At 37.2% G+C, this 22,339-nt stretch overlaps 2 protein-coding genes across 4 annotated transcripts in view; one reads left to right on the top strand and one right to left on the bottom strand.

Annotated features, from left to right (window-relative positions):
- Positions 1–685: 685 nt before the first annotated feature.
- Positions 686–15,230, top strand: LOC107089476 (CCR4-NOT transcription complex subunit 2-like). Of its 2 annotated transcripts, none has more exons than XM_015382287.1 (15): positions 686–813; positions 5,495–5,620; positions 5,729–5,801; positions 5,983–6,130; positions 6,212–6,385; positions 6,460–6,539; positions 7,830–7,955; positions 8,117–8,244; positions 8,367–8,484; positions 8,809–8,965; positions 9,047–9,108; positions 10,684–10,733; positions 10,829–10,929; positions 13,832–13,976; positions 14,065–15,230. In XM_015382287.1, exons 2-15 carry the CDS (start codon positions 5,510–5,512, stop codon positions 14,149–14,151), a joined length of 1,560 nt encoding a protein of 519 aa, XP_015237773.1. In that variant the 5' UTR covers positions 686–813; positions 5,495–5,509; the 3' UTR covers positions 14,152–15,230. The 2 variants fall into 2 exon arrangements, with proteins under 2 accessions (XP_015237773.1, XP_015237774.1); XM_015382288.1 differs by having other exon boundaries at positions 8,120–8,244; positions 14,065–15,228.
- Positions 15,231–15,854: 624 nt separating this feature from the next.
- The window catches only part of kiaa1033 (KIAA1033 ortholog), a 27,467-nt gene continuing 20,982 nt past the window's right edge, over positions 15,855–22,339 (bottom strand). Inside the window, exons 26-33 of one of the 2 annotated variants that reach the window (XM_015382285.1) lie at positions 21,791–21,899; positions 21,646–21,712; positions 21,456–21,542; positions 18,530–18,677; positions 18,350–18,446; positions 18,073–18,269; positions 16,917–17,013; positions 15,855–16,809 (exon numbers count right to left, since the gene is read on the bottom strand). In XM_015382285.1, the coding sequence (XP_015237771.1) occupies positions 16,748–16,809; positions 16,917–17,013; positions 18,073–18,269; positions 18,350–18,446; positions 18,530–18,677; positions 21,456–21,542; positions 21,646–21,712; positions 21,791–21,899 (864 nt within the window). In that variant the 3' untranslated portion in view covers positions 15,855–16,747. The remainder of the gene's footprint in view (positions 16,810–16,916; positions 17,014–18,072; positions 18,270–18,349; positions 18,447–18,529; positions 18,678–21,455; positions 21,543–21,645; positions 21,713–21,790; positions 21,900–22,339) is intronic. The other variant, XM_015382286.1, reaches the window with a different exon arrangement.

The raw sequence follows: 22,339 nt of genomic DNA, 5'->3' as shown, positions 1-22,339 counted from the left end.
GCATACATACATATACAATACATTAGTGCAAGTCCGAGTATTGTATATGTATGTATGCGGTTTAATGCAACAGCCATTTGAATTGTGTTGGGAAGAAAAAGATGTAAGAGACAGAGTCCAACTTTGTTTGGTAGATAGTTAGGTATTAAGACTCAGATAATGATGATCTTTTTTTGTGCAAATGTAAGTCATTATAACTGATCATCAAACTGCACAATGAAGTAATTTCAAGGTGAGGTGACCCGATACTGTTTTGCTTGGTATGTTTTTAATTATCATCTTCTTCATTTAGGGAATTTCATAATCAAATATGTATTTTTATGCTTACAATTTAATAAATAAGTCAAATCAATCTATGTTATGATTTACTGATGCAATCATGCAACATATCATCGTGCAATATAGTCCCTTAGCTTGCAGTTATGTTCAAATGAAAAGTGTACCCTGCTTTTATTTACTCAAATTCTTCAGTTGCATACTTTATGCAACTGAAGAATCTGGCATTAATGATTTCTGATTATTAAAAAAAAACTATATATATATATATATATATATATATATATATATATTAATATATATATATATTTTTAGTTTAGTATCAGTTTCTTCATTTGTCTCAGGTATCCTTGCTATAAACATCTGCACGTTTTCATTGAGAGACAACTATTGAACTCTTTGCAGGGCTTTCAGAGTTTCAGTTTTGTGTACGGAAGTTGTCCGCAGGTCTTGAGGTCAGAGAGTAAAGGCTCTTTCTGCTGGGACTACACACACACAGCCATCTTGGATCAAACGAAGTGAAGGGAGATTAATGCGGTGAGCGCATTTTCCATACTATTTCTCACGTTTAATGGCTCGTTTTTGGATGTTGCCGTTCAGTGGGAGCTTTGTATCGGCTCGGCCTGCCCCTGTATTGAAACACAGCAGGTCATTAACTTTTGCCACCAGGAGCATCGGCTAAATATCGCTGCTACAGATGCAGCTACTTCCAATCGGAGCGCTAAGTTAGCCGAGGAAATGGACCAATGGATCTATGACTGCAGATATAATCATTTTCAGCTTGACCCAAACTTTGATCAGAGCTTTTGATTGTGTCGTTTTGTAACTGAGCGGTTGTCATGATTCTTTATTTGAAGTAGTGGCTCATTTGTGAGCTAGCATTATGCTAACTTAGCATGCTATCGCTAGCTTCTTAGCAGCAGCGGTTAGCCTAGCATTGCCCCTGTTCCTCCCCCTTCAATTTAAATTATAACCGGTGACTGAGACTCCCCGATAATAATTACAACTTTTGTGATTTTACACTCACTGAGGCTGTCATTTATTTTATTTTTTACCTTGTCATAGCTCCTCAATCAGTTTTTTTTCTTTTCTTTTGGGAAGTCAAACTTGACTTTGCACATACTTTGAAGTGTAGAAATAAGTCCATTACAACTTTATGCAATATTCCAAACCCCATATGGCTTTAAATTTCTGATCTTTTAGTATTTGATAAAGCACATGCAATAAGGAATAATTAAGTGTCACTAACTTTCTTTTTGATCAGTTTAATCTTAACCCAGGTGGTGTGAAGTGATCTTAAAAGTGATTATAGTGGTAAATAATATAAATAACCATCATCCAGCAGTGATGAAAATCAGGTGTTTCACTGGAAAAGCAAGGACAGCATGCAGATAGATGGGAGCCTATAATTATATATAGAAAAATAAAATATGAGAATTTAAAAGTAGACTGCACAGATAAAGGAAAAACATCAGATCAGACAAACACTGTGTTGTTATTAAAATAATGCAAAACACAAACAAAAAAAAGCTGAATAATTAGATGGATGTTAAAATGTCTAAGAAACGGGTATAAACTGTACTAATAGCATGCAAATTTGTGGAAGTAGAGAGATCAATGTATAAAACTTAACACTTAATGTGAAACATTCAATATTCTAGTGTAACAGCAGCTGGGACTGATTATAGCAGAGCTGCTTTTATAAATGGATGATACGTAAAGTATTTTAAAATTAGACAGTCATAGTGTTGGTTAGTGCTGAAGCAATTAAACATGATAAATCTATTATAGAAATAATCGTCAACTAATTTAGTAATCGTTTAATTGTTAACTGGACTATAGAGACTCACATGCGTTTAGCTGATATGTATATGTATATTTATGTATATGTACTGCATTTAAGATAAAAAAAACAAAAAACGTTTTGTCCATCAATATTCTCCGTCCAGAAATCCGCTAGTGGAATATCATTTTAGTTTTATCTGGTATAATTTTGTAAAAAGTTTCCTTTAAGGAAGCTTTGGCTATCCAAGTATTAATCAATTAATCAGAAAAATAATGGTAAGATATATATATATATATATATATATATATATAATTTCATAAGTTTTCTTTAAGTTGTGACCCACCGATTTAAACGTGATGTTTTTTACCGCTATAATATAAAATAAGATAAACTGTGCTATAGGTTCTTTGGTAGTAGTTTGAATCCAAAAAATAAACCAATTTCAAGACGCTGATTATGTGTCAATGCTCGTCCTTTATATGGATATGAAATAGGTTAGTTTTAATTTCTAAACCAATATAAAGAACGCCCAGACAGACACAGTGTACCTTTCACAACCTTTTGCAAAAGGGGAGAGAACTTTGTGCTGGAAGGTCTCTTAGCTCTACTCCAACTGTACGTCTCCTTGCAGGCGTTTTTATTTCATGCAATCAGGGTGCAGTTAAATTGTCACAGGGCGCTGCATTGTTACAACGCATTACATGCGATACAGTCACCTGCTCATCAGGGCTTACTTTCCACTGTCATCCAGTCAAAATTAGTCAAGCCACTTCTAGCCACGTGATCCCCCCTCTGTGCATTCAGCAGACATAAGTTACTTCTTCCCCCCCAAGGGTCAATAGAGCACATTTTATCCCCACACAACCATAATATACTTTAAGTATAAAGAATGATAAAGAATTAATAAATCCAGCAATGTTTTTTTAATTAGATTTTAAAAAAGAGCATCAAAATAAATGACTCTGATAGATTTAATAAAGAACAAAATATGTTTTAGTTCTTAGAAAATGTACGAGTTGCTCTATCTACAGTTAGAACTAAATTAAGGATAAATATTTGGATTCTTTGTTGACTTAAAATACTAGAATGTGTCCAACTAATGATTCAAAATAAACCCAGATATTAAAAGGATAATCTTGAATATTTTTTTTTTGCCTATGTGGCAAAAAAAAAAAAAAAAAAAATTGGTGGAAGACAAGGGATGGATTAACCAAGTTCAGTTAAAACACCCCATACCTGCCGTGTAATACATCAATTAAGCTTGATGTTTCAGGTCCTTCTTCCTGCAAAATAAAAGGAAAACTTTTTTCTGCTTTTTATTTAAGTTTCTTCATAATCAGTAATTGTCTATGCTCATCGTTTGCTCTCAGTAATGTGTCAAAGTTTTTCTATCTGTAACAGGGATGCAAGTTATTGATGAATGAATGAAGATACGTTTGAGGGACATTATTAATGAACAGCAATTCATTGATTACATTTAAAAAAAACAGATTTCTCTCTTATCAAGAGCACCTTTTAATAACATGAAAAGCTGAATATTTTTTTCACAATATGCTGAATTAAGAAAATAATAAATTCTGACTGAATAATTACAAAAAATGCTTTCTTACATGTTATTAAACATATTTATCAGCCATAACAATACAGGAACCATTAGGTTAATATCTAGATTCTGTGCTGTTTGGAGTGCTTTTTAACTGTTGGTACTGGATCCTCTCAGAGAACTGTTAAGACTTGGCTTTATGAAGGGCATTAACACACAAAGCCTTTTAAGCAGAGTTCATCATATAATTGTATAAAACTAATTTTAATCTAATACACCATTATTTGACAGCTAATCATAAGTGGATTCATTTTTTTTTTTTTACATCTATAGACTGTAATGTTTTGCTTCTTAGGAACATGACTTTCACCTGGGCTGCATGATATTGAGAAAATCTGTGGTTATGGTACTTTTAATAGATTTAACTATAATAATATTTGGTATCAGACCATATTTATATTTTCCAAATCTTTTTTCTACGTTTTCTTTAAGCAAATATTAAGATCTATTTCATGGGCATCAAAGATCCATCCAACCTGCATGCATTGCAATTGAAATATTAAAGCCTACTAATTATTACATCCAAGCAATCCCTTGTAACTGTAAAATTGCACAGTTGAAATTGCAATGATTGTGTTTCAGTTTGTTTTGCAGCTCTATATCTTTTGACCTTTTGATTGTTCTTAGAAATAATTTCTAAGACTCTCTGAAAATCTTGCTGTTTTTCCTGGGGTCATCTACCCCTTCAACTCATCCAACAGCTGATTGCTGTGGTGTTCTTAGAAAGCTCCATAACAAACAAAACAAAGCCTTGTTGATGACGTAAAACTGTTTCTATTTGACGTGGATGACATTTAAAATGTAATTTGACATTTATATTTAAAGTATAAGTGAATAGAAATAAACTGGCGAGCAAGGCACAGTGGTTGTCTGCGACCATCAGCGAAATCCTCTGAGACGGCAGATCCAGTCAATAGTGTAGTTGATGTTAAAAATAATATAATCATTGAAACGTATTCAATGTGTAAAAATTTGTCAGGGCAGTTTGATGACATTTTTGTGTTGATGTTATCATATTTTATTTGTGTTATTATTTTTGGCTTAAAATACATTAAATAGATTTAATCTGGTTTGCAGACATAAGAGTATTATAAAAACATCACAAAGAATGATGATGGGGTTAGAAAGGCTTAAAAAAAAAGATGAGCAATTTAAGCGATCTAGATTTGATTAGGACAGTCAGAAATAAGCCTTTTTATACTGCAGGAGATTTGATTGAGCAAAGTCAGTGAAGTAAATCTCTAATCAGTTTTCTGTATTTTCACTAATCAAGTGGGAGCTTGAAGCCGGCATCCAATTGTCTATTTTAAGAAGAGATAACGTTTCCCTAGTCTGTGTGGTAAATAAAAGGCAAACTGCTGCGAGATGGATTCATAAACCAAAACAAAATGTAGGAACGGACTCTCAGCTGTCATGTCAAACATTACAAACGCAAGCTGCACAATAAATTATGTAGGTTTTGAGTTACAGATAATGTATAAAAATACCTTGCAGGTAATATGTGTAACACAAGCTTGTTGGTTCTGTACTGCTGTCTGAGCCATAACCTTACAGTAGCTGTATCCATCCTCAGAAAGACAGCAGAGATTAAAAGCTGACCTACAACGCCCAGATACTGATCTGTTGGTGTTTTAAAGTATTTATGAGATGTAACTTTAATTTAAGTTTCCTGTTTATATAAAAGTTACTAAGATTAGTAATGAAAACATGTTTTCAATTGTCTCTCTATTTTAAAGACTTATTAGAACTCAGATAAATATAAGGAAACAGAATTTTTTCCTTTTTTTTTTTAAATCCTTTGTTTCCTGATTGATTATATTTATTCTCAGGTGACAAAAAAAGACATGTTTGGCTCTAGAAAACCCTTTCCAGATTTCGGGGACGGAGTCGACAACGACTTGGCTGATGAGATGTACTACAGCCAGCAGTCGATGTTCCATAGATCGGACAAAGATGTAAGTTTGTACATTTCCCCCCCTTTTTTCTAAGTCTTTACTAGCTAGCAGTGTAGCAGAAATCGGTCTGTTTTATATGCTGTATTGTTAACACATCCTTTCCCCCAGATGTTGTCCTCTCCTTCACCGTCGTCGTCCAGTCAGTTGTCGCAGCTCGGTGTTAGTTTGTATGGTCCACAAAGTGAGTATTTCAAATTTTCTTTTGAATATGAAAAGTGTCAAAGGCTTTACACTATTTAATAGCTAGACCCGTACATCAGCCAGCACATATGTCCTTACATGTATGTGTTAGCAGATGCATTAGTGTAATCCTATGATGGTTTATTTGCATGGTTGTAGTTGAGATTTCTTTTTCTCTACAGGTGCAATCGGCTTCCCTGTAAGGAACATGGGAAACAGTACGCCTCAGTTAAACCGAAGTCTAACACAAGGGTCGCAGCTAGCAAGTCATATCACCCCTACAACAGGTGTTCCCTCCATGTCGCTACACACACCTCCATCACCTAGCAGGTGTGTGCTGTTATCTGAGGCTTTTTTTTATGTTAGAGCAGACCTGAGGGAAGTCATGTTTCTGTTCTGATGTTTCTGCAGGGGAACGTTATCGTTGAATACGAGGAACATCCTGAACCACTCACAGGGCATAGGGTTAACCGGCAGGACCAGCAGCATGGGCAGCTCAGGACTAGGAAGCCCTAACCGCAGCTCCCCAAGCATCATCTGTATGCCCAAACAGCAGCCAGCACGGCAGCCCTGCACCATCAACAGGTAGCTGTGCCGTTTGGTACGATTCAAGTTTGTGGAGCTCAGCTGGGCACTAAAACAGCTCTTTTTACCTGCAGCATGTCAGGGTTCGGCATGAACCGCAGTCAAGGTTATGGGATGAACAATTCATTATCGAGCAACATCTTCAATGGCACAGGTTAGTGTGTTTGACCTGAAAGTCACACTGTTTATCACAAAGGCTGTGTCCGAACCACTATATAGGGCACTGTATAGTGGGTACGCCATTTTAGATGAGTGGATAAAAAAATAGTGGACCGGAAATTTCCCACAATACACCTTAAAAAGTATTGATCATCCATGGTCACTAGACGAGCAGATATATCCTGGAATGGGATATATATCATGGGATTTGTTGTCACAGTGGCCCGCTACCCAACAGTAGCGACACATAACAAAGATGGCGCAGGCACCATGCGAAAAGTAGTAATCATCTGTCCAAATGGTCAGTTAACTGAGTTCACTATATAGTCCTCGCTATATACAGTGATTTAGGGATTGAGGTTCAAAAGCCGCCAATGTCTCACCTCTGTGCAACACATTGGGTATTTTTGGATGTAGCATTTAATTGTGACACATGTTGAGCAGTTGGTGCTCTGTGTCTGTGGGTTCCAGGGGAGGGTGAGCTCAGCTGGAGCCAAAGAGCAGAGATTGGAGAGGAAATCTGGCATATTTTAAAATGGAAACAGCTTGAGCCATAAAAAGAAAACAGACTGAGAATCTGATTCAGAAAGACACAAAAAAGTGGTTTTCAAAACATTCATTTTTATACATTAAATTGCAGATATAGATCAGTTAAAATAAACTTCCCTTCAGCCACATTAAAGTTGTCTAACGATGAACACACATGTTTTTAAGCCTTTGTATTACAAGCTTTTACAAGTTAGCTGAGTTACTTTTATTCAAATCTACCAGGTAATATTTTATACATTTAAGCTTACAGATGTTACAGTTTGTGTATAAAATGAAAATATGGAGCTTTATTTTTAGCAGTTCCCACATCTAATTACTAAAAATAAAAAAATAAAAAGTTTAGGAAAAGTTTGTTGAAAAAAAAAAGGTAGGTCTTACCTTGGATTTCTATTCGAGTTCCCCTTTATTTCGTTTTTATCATATATTTTCTCTTTTATTTATATAGATTGATCTATCTGGAGAAAATTCTAGATGGATAGATCCATGAACACATTAAAGGAATAAAACGAAATTGTATTAGAACTGCAGCTTGTAGAATATTGTCTAGTTGCTAGAAAATAGCTGAAGCATTCATCTTTACTGTTTTGTTTTTTTATTTATGTAATATTTGTGTAATATGCGTGTTTTAATATCTGAAGATTTTTGTACTCTAATATCCAGAATGTTATTAAAAATATTTGAATAGATTGTAGATTAGGTCTGGAAATTGAAGATGTTGCTCTTCCTGTTGATGCAGATGGGAGTGACAACATTATGGGACTGGATCTCTCAGACTTCCCTGCATTAGCAGACAGGAGTCGAAGAGAAGCTGCTGGAAATCCAACACCAGCGCTCAACCAGCTGGCTGGACGTCCTAATTATGGTAGGCCATCAGAGGAGATCTGAGGTTTCATTTCAGGCCACTTGTTTGGATTCATATGACCACTAACGGGATTTGTTTTAGTGCACATTGTTTCAACATTAAGAATAATTGCTGTTACTGTTTTGCTGGGATTTTGCTTTTTCTGCTGTTTCAAAATGTTGAAGTTGGCATGGTGACAAAGCCTTCGACCGAACAGACACAGGACTTCTCCATACATAACGAGGACTTCCCTGCACTGCCTGGGCCAAACTATAAAGACCCCACATTGAACAATGATGACAGTAAAACTGTAAGTTAGAGCCATTGCTGTATCCACCCTGGTGTTCTTTTCTTGTTTTGCTTTGGGGTTTTTTGTGAGGGCTACACAGTTCAAAAAGTACTCTAATTTTATTTCTCAATTTCCTTTTTTAGAACTTGAACTCAACAAGCAAGAGCACATCTAGCACAGATGGGCCGAAGTTCCCTGGAGACAAGACAACCTCAGCACAGAACAACAACCAGAAGAAAGGGATCCAGGTGTTGCCCGATGGTGAGACTTCTCAGCCAATCGTATCGCTCCAATTCCTCTGAGACATCCCTTCTTAATCACACAACTTGGGTGAGACAGTTGGGCTCGCTACCCTGCATTTAGGCTTTCATAACTGTAAGATAGGATAGGTCACTGTGAACAGACCAAAGCAGTATAAGTTTGAACATATTTCAGGATAACTTTTAAAGGCTTGGTTTGCTCTCTTATTTGTGCACAATAACAGTGTAGAAATGTGGATTTGGTTTCACAGTAAGTATTTTCTGTAGATCACCACTCCACTGCAGATCTGTGGTTTGGTGAATCTGGGTCGCTCCTCTGCCGCAGGTCGGGTGACGAACATTCCCTCAGGAATGGTAACGGACCAATTCGGCATGGTGGGCCTCCTGACATTTATCCGGGCTGCTGAGACTGATCCAGGGATGGTGCATCTGGCACTAGGAAGTGACCTCACAACACTGGGACTCAACTTAAATTCACCAGAGTAAGAGGCAGTCTCTGCATTAACGTCCGTCATTCACTCTCTGTTATTAATGGGAATTATGAAACTTTTCCTGTTTGACAGAAACCTATATCCAAAGTTTGCCTCTCCCTGGGCGTCGGCACCATGTCGACCTCAAGACATTGGTAAGACAGTGGCTATTAACGGTTAGATTCAGAACTGTCTCGGCAACAAAAGTTTTTTTTTTTGTTAGTACTGTACCTTGCTTGGACCTTTCCAGATTCGTTCATGTCACAACCCCAAACTTCAATGCATTTTATTGGTATTTATATGACAGATCAACACAAAGTAGTAAATGTTTGTAAAGTGGATTACACTTCTCTACCAGTTTTGGACCTCAAGAGGCTGAAATCAATTTTCCTATCTGGAATAGCTGAGGCTCAGTCACACTTAATACATTGTATTTACAAACATCATTTTTAAAGTCTTCCCACAGATTCTTAAGTATATTTAGGTCTGGCCTTTGACTAGACCAGCCAGTATGTAATTACACTGTGGTTCTCCATCATGCTTCTTAAGAACCTCAGCCCTGTGTGTTTTAGGTGGGTTGTCCTAATGCTACTTTTTCATTTCTGATATGATAGTGATACAACCGCCTGTGGAACTGGTTGACAAGTTCCTTTTGTATCTCTGCTTCTGTCTCCTTGAACCCCAGTCGGCCTCTGCAGATGGCCGCTCACACTGAGTCTGGTTCTGCTGGAAGTTTCTTCGTGTTAAAAGGAGGTTTTTCCTCTCCACTGTCACTACAAGCATGCTTAGTGTGAGGGATTGCCTTTGAGTCAATGAGTCGATGTAATAAACTTGTTTCCCTTAGATAGAAACTTTGAATCAGTTTGACTGTATGATCTGGTGAACTGTAAAGTGCCTTGAGATGACGTGTTGTGAATTGGCGCTATATAAATGAACTGAATTCAGTTAAGTATTGGCTACTATGGAGGTCCATAGCTCAGGAGTGTCAAAGGTGCTCTTGAAACGCATCTGACCTTAATGTAGACGAACATCAAAAATTAAGCAGCAGGTGCATTTTTGCTGCCAGAAACACGTTAGGTATGAAAGTAGCCATTCCAAAAAAGTTCATAGACAATCCACTGGACTTGGTTTCCAAGTTTGAAGACGTATTGCATCCCATCCAGGAAGCCATTTTGAATTAAAAAGCTTCCTGGATGGGAAGCGAAACTTCTTCAAACTTGGAAACCAAGTCCAGTGGATTGTTTTTTTTTGCTTTTTTGAATGACTATGACCTGGATGACTGAGAATGATCACCAGCGTATGAACGTAGCATTAATTTCGGACCGTGCTGCAGCCTCTAACAGATGTTTGCCCAGACCTTTTCTATTTAGCTCCAGCCATCTCAGACAAAGTGCTACCAGGACTACCTCTGGCTTTATTCCTGCAATCCGTCCACATATCACTGGAACACATGACTAATAAATGTCAACAGACTCTCCCATGTGAGTTGAGGATCTTTGCTGCTCCTCCAAAGTCACTAAATAGCAGTTGAAGATATTTTATTTGTGTGGCAAAAACCTATAAAAAACATAATGAACTAATTTGTGTTGGTCTTTCAAGTAAAATCCGACTAAAATACATTGAAGTTGGTAATTGTAAATATTGAACTCATGAAAAGGTTTAAGGAGTATGATGGCTGATCTACGGGTGTTCTGTTAGGATTATAATAAAATAACTTGTATCTTTTTTAGATTTTCATGTTCCATCTGAGTATTTGACCAACATCCATATAAGGGACAAGGTAACTAGGAGCACCTCAACAGAGCCGTAGTTTGTTTTTCATTTTGAGATTATAAAAAAAATAACATAACCTATTTTTAACTGTCCTTTGTTTAGTTAGCTGCCATTAAGTTGGCTCGATATGGTGAAGATCTGTTGTTCTACCTGTACTACATGAATGGAGGGGACTTACTTCAGATCCTGGCAGCAGTGGAGCTGTAAGTAACCAATTCCTCTCGGTAATCTATATCAGAGCCAGGCAATCAATTGCAATTGCAGTATATTTCCAATTTGAAGTGCAATTTCTAAGACACAGAAATTTTGGTCTTGTTAAATAACACTCAATGTCTGGTTCACATGGCAAGATTTGGCAAGATGCAAAATCATAGAACAGGTTTGATCCCACTATGTGTTTTATACTGCCACACGGCAAGTACAACACCAACGACTTCAATCAGGAACAATTTATATTTTAGACAAGAAATCTCAGAAAGCCTCTAAGATCAAAATGAGTCTGCAGTAAATAAACAGTGCGGGGCAGGAAGATGTAGTGGAAATACATGTGGACTCATTTCAACAAAGAAGAAAAGATTAAGAAAATCTATTAAGTGTGGAGACACTTGTTAGGAGTTAAAATAATCCAACATGTTGGATATTCCCCACCGAGGTCCCTGACGTCCTTCCTAACACACACTGATGTGTGTGTCAGGAGTGATCTAGGGTTTTGCCGCCACTAGCGTCACAGCTAGCATGCAGATCCATGATTGTTAGCTAGAAGTAAGCAGTTTTATACACAGTTGTTTTTGACAGCCATCTTAGATTTAGCCTTAGTCTTCAGGACGAATGATATTAGTCTTAGTCGCATTTTAGTCGATATATGTAACAGTTTTAGTCGGTTTTAGTCGACTTAATCTTAAAAAGGTTTTAGCCTAGTTTTAGTCAGTTTTATGTTGCAAAAAAGTGAGCCTTTACAATTTTGAATAACCAGATTGACTAGATAAACAGACTGACAGCTCTAGCCTAGACACTACAATTGCTGGATAAAGAGTGCTGCCATCCAGTACATCATTGCTGTTAGGAAAAAAACTATGATTTATAGAATTAAAATAAACTTTTTTATTAATAAATGTTCTACTCTACAAAAAAGTGTCTTACAAAAGTTGTGAAGATAGTAGATCTAGTTCAACACATCATGTTGGATAATATAGCAGACAGACCAGCTAACAAAATGTACTATAAAGGAATGGTTTTAAAGATACAAAGTTTCCATCATAAAGCAAACACCTCCTGATCTACTATGAAGTATGTATTACACACTGATCAATAAAATCTTCATTGCTCCAAAAAAGCTAGGAATAAAAGCGTTCTTCTTTGTACTTTGGAAATTTTGGCTTTACTTCTGAGAATTTGACCCTTTGTTACAGCTGCTCAGGGGTCAAAGATATAAATTCACATGGTTTTAATACGGTATAAAAAAAAAAAATACAGAGAGAACCTACATAATTGCTTTGTAATGCCATGACAATCCAGACCTAAATTAAATGAAAATGCTAACAAAAATGTTGAAATATTTAAAGGAAACAGGGGAAATGTTTTAATGACAATACAGGGAAACATTTACATCTTCTTTAATTAGATAGAAATGAGAAAGATCTATGTACCTTTTCATCGGCTTCTTTATCCAAAAATACATTTAATTCAATTAAATATTTTATTTCTTGGTAGAAATTAAAGAATGTTTACCATCACCTCTTGTGAGCTGGAAGAAATAAAATCTTGATAGTTAGACAAAGGGATTTTTTAAGCTTGGTACAGAATAATCAGCCACATAGTTTATTAAGTAGCGATGGAAGAGCCATACTGCTGAGTGTGAACCATTAGAGTGGAGCGTGAGCGCAGACTAGGAGCTCTGCGCACAAAGACGTTTCTGCACAAGCACAGATGGAAGATCAGAACAGAATTTGTCAGCGTTGAGCGCGTAGTACCGGACCATTTCAGGTTGTCAGACCCTGCCGCTGCTGCCATGATCCATCAGTGCTCCTGCAGCGTGAGCAACGCTGCGTAGCAGGTGGGCGGCAGGATCAAACTGGACCCAGCAGCACAGCTGATATTGCTTTGCTGATTACAGCACAATGATGCTTTTTAAACGTCTGACCGATGACCCACTAAGTTTTATTTAGTCTCGGTCAGTTGATAAAAACTCAAACCCATGACTAGTCATGTTTTAGTCATCAAAGATCCATGTTTAGCTCGTAAGTTTTGGTTATCGTCATAAAAAAAAGGAGCGTCAACAAAATTATTTCGTCATCGTTGACGAAAACAACACTGTTCACACAACGGTTATCTTACAACAATGGACTCTGAACAAGAGAGCATTCAAGGCCATCAAATTTGAAATCCTGGAGACAAACATGGTTGTGGTTAGTCTGGAGGAAAATAAAAATAAAATCTAATTGGCAACTTCGGTCAAAAGAAAAAAAGAACTTTGATTACTGGTAAAATCATCACACAGCCCTGGTATATATTATTAAGGATACTGACTGATGTGTGTCTTCAATAGGAGCTGACTGGTGACCAGCTGGTCATATAAGCAGCCCCACCTGTCGCCCTGATATCAACTATCTTTGGTGTTGATCCTTTATTGGTTGAAAAAGACTCACTTCTCACCATCAGTCATTTTTTAAATGAAAACATGAGATTAGGACTTTAGAATAGTTTATAATCTGAACTTTAATCATTGTATCTGTTTTAGAATCAGACAGGGGCTGTATCACTGTGACTTTACCTCTTCTTTTAATATTAGGTAGATAACAGAGGCCTCATGGCAGAAAGACTAGAAAACGTCTATTAAACAATTAAGATTCTTTGTTTTAGAGGAATTTGAATCGTTTAAACTGAACACAATAATTGGGCAATAAATTCAGACTGGTGCATCAATGCTTTATACTTGACTAATTCATACCGTGTTGTTACAACAGAGCCTCTTTGTTCTGTATGACATTTTGTGAAATGTAAACACGACTTTATATATTAATAATAAAAAATATATATAATTTACTAGAAATCTCCAAAAATGATTCCATATGTTTGTTTTTTTCTCTTATTCCTTGCACTATCTAGCTTTAATCGGGACTGGAGATACCACAAAGAGGAGCGGGTTTGGATAACGAGGGCGCCCGGCATGGAGCCCACACTCAAGACCAACACCTATGAGAGGGGCACCTACTACTTCTTTGACTGTCTTAACTGGAGGAAAGTAGCCAAGGTGAGAGACAAACTCCTGATTGTTAGCCGTGCTGACTCATGATGTGCTTTAGAGAGATTGTGTCTAAAACTATCCCTGCATTTCTAAGGAGTTTCATCTGGAATATGACAAGCTGGAAGAAAGGCCTCACGTGCCATCAACATTCAACTACAATCCAGCCCAGCAGGCCTTCTAAGGCCCGAACAATCCAAAGGCTACAGCTGTTCCCGCACACAGCACCGCTGTTCAGGAGGGGGCGCTGTGACGCACACAGTTTGGGTTTTTATTCCTGGAGGTTTTGGCTTACGGACTGCAGGGGTCTTCATCGTCATTAAAACTGTCCTGCCTGTATCAATTTACATTCTGCCAGAAAAACACACTTGTTCCATTTTTATTCTCTGTTCTCCCGTAGCTTTTTTTTTTTCATTGTCTTTTGAGCAGGGTCTGTGTTATGTTTACGTCTCTAAAGCCTGTTTACTACCAGAGAGGAGGACAAACTGTTATGTAGGACTATAACAGAACAAAGGTCCAACCTTTTATTTACAGCAAGTTTTCAGAAGACAGAAAGGTGGAGAGAAAAAAAGCAAAGCTGACATCCTCAAACAAAAGTGAAGGGATGAAAGAAATGCAATGTTTATTGTTGCACTATATTTAGTAATAAAAGACCACAAAATTTGTTTGTGCTTTTTTATATCAACACTCCCATCACACATTTTCATCTTTTTTTTCATCTCTGATCTGGTTTCTGCATCACCTTCCTCCTAACAGGCTCTTCCCGTTTCATCAAACCACATCAGTTCCTCTGACTTCTCCACCTAAGCCATCGGTTTTCTCCATCTCCCTGTGTGCCGGCAAAACATGGACATAAACCCTGAGAAGCAACTTCATTCTCCACAAACATGGAGAAATCCTCCCAGAGGTTAAACAAATAACACGACTTGGCTCGAACAAGTGAAACACTTTCCAGTCTTTGTTACAATATTTGTAAAGAAAATGTGTACATTGTTTTGCATCACATAAACTATATGTACGAATGTGTATATATGATTGCTACATATATATATATATGTCTGTATATATATATATTTACAATATCTATTTTGAAAGAAATTTTGCCCTGCCTTGTACTTTGTTGGTTTTTTTATGAGGCGAGCATGGATATGTGGATGTACAAAATTTTCTTGAACTGCTGGACAGTGTCATTTTGGCACTTACATCAAAACAATACTAATAAAATGTTTATAAAGGAAAGGTCTTAATCTCAGATTCCCCAGTTTTAAAGGGAGAACAACTGCAGCAGGCCATAGTTAAGGGACACATTTTAATCAGTCTGAACAAAACTGGTAAAAGTTTTTATTCAAAGCTTTTCTAAGCTGTTTATTACACATCAGTCACATTTTCTTCAAGGCATGTTATTTTTACCCTCCAAATGATCTGCAATTAGAAAAATGTTCCCAACTCTCGCTTTACTTGTGAAAAAAATGGATCATAACCAAAATATCTTATTCTTTATGTTATCCAGGCTTGTTTAAGTGTCTGTTCTGCTAATTGATTTGAAAGGAAGCAGTTTAGACTGCATCTCACTGGAAGATCAAATAGCAGACTTATAAAACCCATGATGTCACTGCAACTTGATCCTGGATATATGAATGACAACAAACTCACATATATTTAAGGGAATTTAAAATCACTGAACTCGATGCAATCTTTTTTTTTTTTTTTACATTTATTCAAATATTTTATTTTTCCACATCTTAATCATAAGCAGAATCTGCATTTTCAGACATTAAAGGAGCACATTTACTTTATAAACCGTTTATATATAAAGCCTTTAGTACTACCAGTTTTCAAAGATTGAATTTAAATGACAAGGAAATAATTTTTGGGGTTTATTTTTTCATATGAGCCACATTTGCACAAAACATGTAGGGAGGTAATTACCTCCCTTCATGTCTAGGCAGGTATAAAAATAGAATATTGTGGATATTTGTGTTAATGTCCCACTAGAAGGAAGAAACATATTTCTAAACAAATAGGGTTATAATTCAATTATTTTTTTTCAGTTAAAACCTTGGGGTTGTTAGACTTTGTATTAGTTTGGGCTTGTAAAAAAAAAAAAACTTTGAACATTTATTTTCTTCAGTATTAAAAGCATTTACTTAAACATTTGGCGAAAATCCAAAGTAAATTACGGCTCGTTTGGGTTTCAGAAGAATAGTGAAGTTATCTGAAACTGGAAGCCACCATTGTGATTTTGAACAATTTTAAGCAACATCCAGAAAATAAAACCAAATTCAGTAAATGTTTTCAACAAAAATGTACAAAAAAAAAGAATTGCAATTTTCGACAAAGAAAAATAAAGAAATGAAATGGAAAATTGACAGCTACCCCAGAGTTTGGAAACCGCTGCTTGTAAACAAATCAACTCTACAAAGGCACAGATGATTCTTTTGTACAAATGCTCAATGAAAAAAAAACATTTCGAACTTGTTATGAAAACTTGGGTGAAAGATAAAAAAAAAACAAAAAAACATTTTAAATTAGTACAAGAAGAAGGTGCGCTTGTAAAAACAAACTATACATTACTGGATGTTAAAAAAAAAAGGAATATGAAGAGACATTTCCTGGAGGTACAGTCTTTAAGTTGACCATGGGAAATAAAAACATCCCTAGTTTTTATAGTCTTTTATCCACAAACTGACATCAGGTGGGTCCGCCTCATTTTCTGTCTTCAAGATCATTTCTCTACAGAGTAAAAAAAAAAAAAAACAAGCTCTGGTTTCACATGAAGCTCACTTTGAAGAGTCAGCAGCCATTGGTCCTTCTGGTGAAGTTCCTTCTTTCCCCGGTTCATCTTAAGAAGAAAATACCAGAGTGAATTTTAGCTTTCCATCTAGAAGGTTATTTACAGAGAGCCCAGTACAGCGGCTGGCTGTGGTTTAACCTGAGCAGTGGACTAACCTTTACCTTTCTTCTCCTGGGTTTCCTCTGCTGCTGTTTGGTCCGCTCTGAAGAAGATCCTTGCGCTGCTTAATGAGAAGTAAAGTAGCTCGAACTCCTGTAACAACAAGATAACAGTAAAATAAATGCAAGCATTACATGTTTTATTAGAGGCTTACTTTACCTTTTCTCATTAAAGAACTGAAATAGATTTTATTTCACACCAATAAAACAGGATACATGAATGTAATAAGCTTATTCACTCCGACCAGCTACTCAGTCCCTGTTGAAGTGTTCCCCTACCATGACAAGGCCACCGCCATGTTTCATCAAAGGGAACAACAGAAAAAATACCTGCCAAAAACCTGCAATGCTTTTAAACTACAACACTTCAATTATGTAAAAACATACTTTATTATTATTAGTTTAGTTATTGTAGATGTCGTTAGCTGTAGGATGATCTTCTGTAGTGGTCGGTCTTGCAGAGGATCTGAAGAAACTTTTGACTGAACACACCGTTTAAAATACCTAGACTTTAATTTTATGAGTTCTTTGTGAGATCATCTCCAGAGGTTCTAGAGGAGTTCCTAGAACAGAGTTGGCCTTGTTTATCGGCTTGTTGAGCTTCTTCAAGTCATTTGCTCTGATGCCGTTACCCCAGCTGAAGAAATCAGACTCCACAACAGACTTAACGAAGATGTGTAACATCTCAGACCCAAGCTTCTTTAGGAAAAACATTCTGCTCTGTCCCATCTCATCTCCAGAAAAACATCCAGGTATTTATAATACACTTCGTTTCTGACGAGGGCAATGTGTTTAATCTGTTCCTCCTGAAATCTATTATCTTCTCCCTTCTTGTTAGGCAGCTGTTCATATCTTTGATTGAAAAAAAAAAACTACTTTGTTCCCCAACTTTCTCTAAGAAGCCAAAGGCCACCAATGAATGGAGCCGTTTATTCCTAAAGATTGGTAATTAGCAACTTCTGGTGGAAATTGGTTAAGCAACATTTCCTTTAGATCCACCAGGGTACTGTAAGCCCCTCCTCTTCAACTTTTCATTTGGAAAATAAAAAAAACAAAAACAAAATACTTTTTTGTTCTACCTCACAATTAATTCCTATTCCGTTACCTCTGAGAGGTATTGCGGGCATTTCTAAAAAGTGTTTGAGCTCCACACCTGCAGGTAGACATCCAGCCTCTTCTGGGTGAGATTCATCGTCTGAACCAACTTCTCATCCTGACCAGCGGACTGTACGGTCTGTTCCTTCACCACCGCACTCAGCTCTTTTCTGTACTTATCCCGGACCGCTTGGAACCAGTGCAGAGAGTCGAACTCCAGGTACTGGTCCAGCAGCTTGAGAATGTATGCAACACCTGAGAGGAAAGAGGCAAATATCAGGAGCCGACATAAAAAAACGACTGCCATGATTCTGTTTCTCTCCAATAGTGCTGACCCATTGCAAAGCCGTCGTCTGTAAAAGCTGCTCCAGTTTTGTTTTTCTTGTTGAGCTTTTCTTTACAACTGATTGAGTGCTCCACGAAATTCACAGTCTGTAAGAGAGATTTGAGGGGTTTAGTTTGGGTTTTTGTTGAGAGATGACACATTTCGAGAAACAAAATCCTGCAGCACTGACCAGAGGAGGTACAATCATGTAGAAGTTCCTCAGGTGCATATTCTTTGCACTACGGAACTCGGGGGCAAAAACGGACACCAGCTTCTTGAAGTACTCCGTCCCCTCAGCAGAGTTACTGGTCAGATCGCTCAACACTGAATCCAGGACGCTGGGAATAACACACAATGTCTATTAAGTAATGCTCTGTTAATTTGAATGGATATGCTGCCCCCTGCAGACAAACTAAGGAATTAAACTTTTAGGATTATTATTATTATTGATGACGTGTGAGTCTGTTAACCCCCAATATTAACTGGCTATTGCGTGTGAACTAATATTTTCCCAAGTAGTTTATCTAATTAGGACAGTTCCTCTTTCTGGATATGCAGTTATCATCTTCATTATGCACATGGCAAAGATTTGGGAATGGAATGAGCGCGGTGTCCTTGATCTAAGAACAAAGTGGAATATTTTGATAAGGCTGGAGCCATGGGTGTCTCCTCATCTGCAAACTTGCATGGTGTAATGATGTGGCACACTGATGTTGTATAAAATGCTTCTTGACCTATAATTTGGAGCCACTTCACAAGATTCAAGTCCGGTTGGTAGTCTTTGGACCAGAGTCTTTGAAAAAGAAGCTGATTAGTCAGTCACTTCATTTGGATGGGATTAAACTGATTTCAGATAATAAAGTAAAAATTCTTTGTGTTGTTCTTGATCAGGACCTGTCATTTGATTCTTTCATCTGAGGAATATTGCAAAAATGAGAAATATCCTGTCCAGGGTTGATGCTGAGAAACTAGTCCATGCATTTGTTACCTCAAGGCTGGACTACTGTAATTCTTTACTATCAGGAAGTCCACAAACTGTAGCTAAAAGAATTCAGCTGATCCAAAATGCTGCACCCAGAGTTCTGATGAAAATTAAAAAGAGAGATCATATCTTTCCTATCTTAGCTTCTCTTCATTGGCTTCCTGTTAAATCCAGAATAGAATTTAAAATCCTCCTTCTCACATATAAAGCCTTAAATTGTCAAACTTCATCTTATATCAAGATATGATTGTTCCTCATGTCCCTAACAGAGCACTTCGCTCTCAATCTGCAGATTTACAAGTGGTTCCTAGAATTTCTAAAAATAGAATGGGAGGCAGATCTTTTAGTTATCAGGCTCCTCTCCTGTGGAACCAACTACTAGTTTTAGTCTGTGAGGCAGACACGTTGTCTATTTTTGAGGGTAGGCTTAAAACTTTCCTTTTTGATATAGCTTATAGTTGGAGGGGCGGAACTGAATATATAGAGATTGTAAAAAGAGTTAAATAGATAGAGTTTCACTGAGTAAAACTATTTGCTTAAAGTACACTGACCCTCAGATGACCTGATCCCTTATCAGCAACTCCCTTCATCTCAGCTTCCCAGTTGTAGAATTTACTATCATTAGGGAGGTGAGGTTTTATTGCTCAAGGAGCTCCTAACAGTCTGGAAGGACCCCTTGCTCTGTTGATTGTATCCAAACCCGTTTCCTGCCCATGGTTCCGCCAAAGTTTGTGTGTGAGTTTTAATTGTTATCCAATCTGATATCTGATGCACATGTTCATGGACTCTCAGACCATGAACTCTGTTTGAAAAAACTTAGACATTGTTTCAACAAAAGAAAAGATCAATCTTGTCTTTCTGACTCCTTGACAATTGAAAAACTCCACAACACTGTCAAAATCTGTTGTCCTGTCTCATGGTTATTTAAGGCATATACATTATGAAGTGTTATTTAAAGAGTTTGTCATCAGTGATCTATTCTCAGGAAAAGCGCCAAAGAGAGAAAGCTTCAAGGTGTAAATACAGAGGTTTCCTTTACAACACCTAACGGCAGTGACGGCTGGCCAATAGAGGGCGCTAGGGTGCTGCCCCAGCCACCTAATGACCTTGGTTTATTATAAAATTAAAATATTTCAAAATATAAAACAATGTATTTTTTAGATGTGCAAGATAAATATTTAATCTTTAATGACAAGTAAAGTGTCTTTTCATTTTTCGTCGGATCGGTGATGGCGCACAAATCTATGGCCATAGACTCTGATTAAAAGTTGTACATCGTCATCAGCTCCTCTGAAAAAAGATAGAAGAGCTCGAGGGCGAAGCTCTCCTGTACCCCAAGCTCTGCCATCTGACAGGAACTGTCGTCCCAGTTGTTGTGTGGGTGACTGACAGGCCGAGTGGCGGCAGGGAAGCAAACTTGGCAGGAGAAGCTGGAGGTGAAAGCGTTTGGACCTGATCAGTCGAACATCAAAATTAATCAGGAATACAAAGCCAGATAGAGACGGTACGCTGTCTTTTTCAAGGGCCTTCTTTATCTACAAGGCTTGGCGAACTGCATGCAGCGAGGCACTACTTTATTCGCTTGTATTCGCTTTATTCTGCTGCCTTGACTGCCTGCCTCCTTTTTCAAACATCAGGATATCTGTATACAACATCATATTATTTTCCATGTTAATCATGGAAAATAATATGATATAGTATACTTATTCTAGATGTTTGTTAATTTGCATAGTTGCTCCTAAATAAGCACATTCTCAGAAAATAGTTTATATATATAAAAAAAATATAAAGCTGACTAATTCTCCATTATTATACTGGTACATTATATTTTAAGGTTTGTGACACCATATTGGACCATGCAACACTGATTTGCCTTCACAAAGCCTTAGAATGGCAACATTTATGTGCAAAAAACCTGTACATTATGTTTTTTGTTTTTATGAAGTCTTTTTATAATGTTGTATTTTGTTGTTGGCATTCATATAAATATTCTGGTGTGATAACTTAGTATATCTTTGATTGGTTTTTGGTATACATCTATTTTGAATTTATAGCCCCCCGTGGAGAAAACTCCACCAGCTGCCACTGCCTAGCGGTTGTTTTAGGGAAATCTGGAAGTGTTTTAAGTTTTTACCAGGCAGATCTCTGGGTTTCCTCCGATAGTCCTTCCTCCTTCACTAGCTCTTCAAAGTTGACTATATCTTCCAGGTCTGGTACAAATCTGGAAATGATCCAGAAACAACGATTCAGTAAAATAGAAAAAACATCTTCTTTAAAAAAATTGGGTGTGTAAAATACCCTTTTCTTTTTTTTTTTTTTTTTACCTGATCGCACTGCTGCAGCAGTGAAGGCCTCCGGAACGGATCATACGCACGTAGCCCATAGCGTTGCCTGAGAGAAAATGAGTTAAAAGGGCACTGCCTTAACCTGATGGAAGTCTGACTTTTAATGTGATGAGAAACTCCTCACCGATCTGACTGATGAGCTGTCTGAACTGATCCAGGTAGCTCTGTCCATCGGGGGTGAGGCCGAGCTTTCTGATGCCACGGTTAAACTTCTCTGCACGCTCAAAAGGATACTGCAGCATACAACAAACAACTACTGGTTTACATTTTGATTGTGTTAAAATAATCATAAACATGAGGTGAAAAGTAAAGGTATTTATTAATGAAAAACAAAAAAGTGTGGGGTTGTCGTGGAAACTGTCTTCTTAACGACTTAAAATTGGTGCTAAGTTTTATAAAAATTCAAAGTCCTTAAAAGCTGTAGAATAGTCTCAAAACAATGATCAAAAAATAGGCAGAAGCAGCTGCGTCCAGGTCCAACGCGGTTTTATTGCAAAATACAAAGCAACCACATGAGCTGATCACCGGTGAACAACTGACAAGATGTTGAAAATGCTTCTCTTTTATACACTCAGGGGGCTGGTGGGCTCCTCCCCCAAGCCCCTCCTTTCTTTACATCATTTTAAGTGTTTTTTCTTCGGTTAAGTCCAATTATTTTTATCCTACCGGGGGA

This window comes from Cyprinodon variegatus, unplaced genomic scaffold, assembly GCF_000732505.1.
Source record: "Cyprinodon variegatus isolate N-32 unplaced genomic scaffold, C_variegatus-1.0 Scaffold254, whole genome shotgun sequence".
Classification (NCBI taxonomy): domain Eukaryota; kingdom Metazoa; phylum Chordata; class Actinopteri; order Cyprinodontiformes; family Cyprinodontidae; genus Cyprinodon; species Cyprinodon variegatus.
This window is presented reverse-complemented; position numbering and strand designations above follow the sequence as displayed.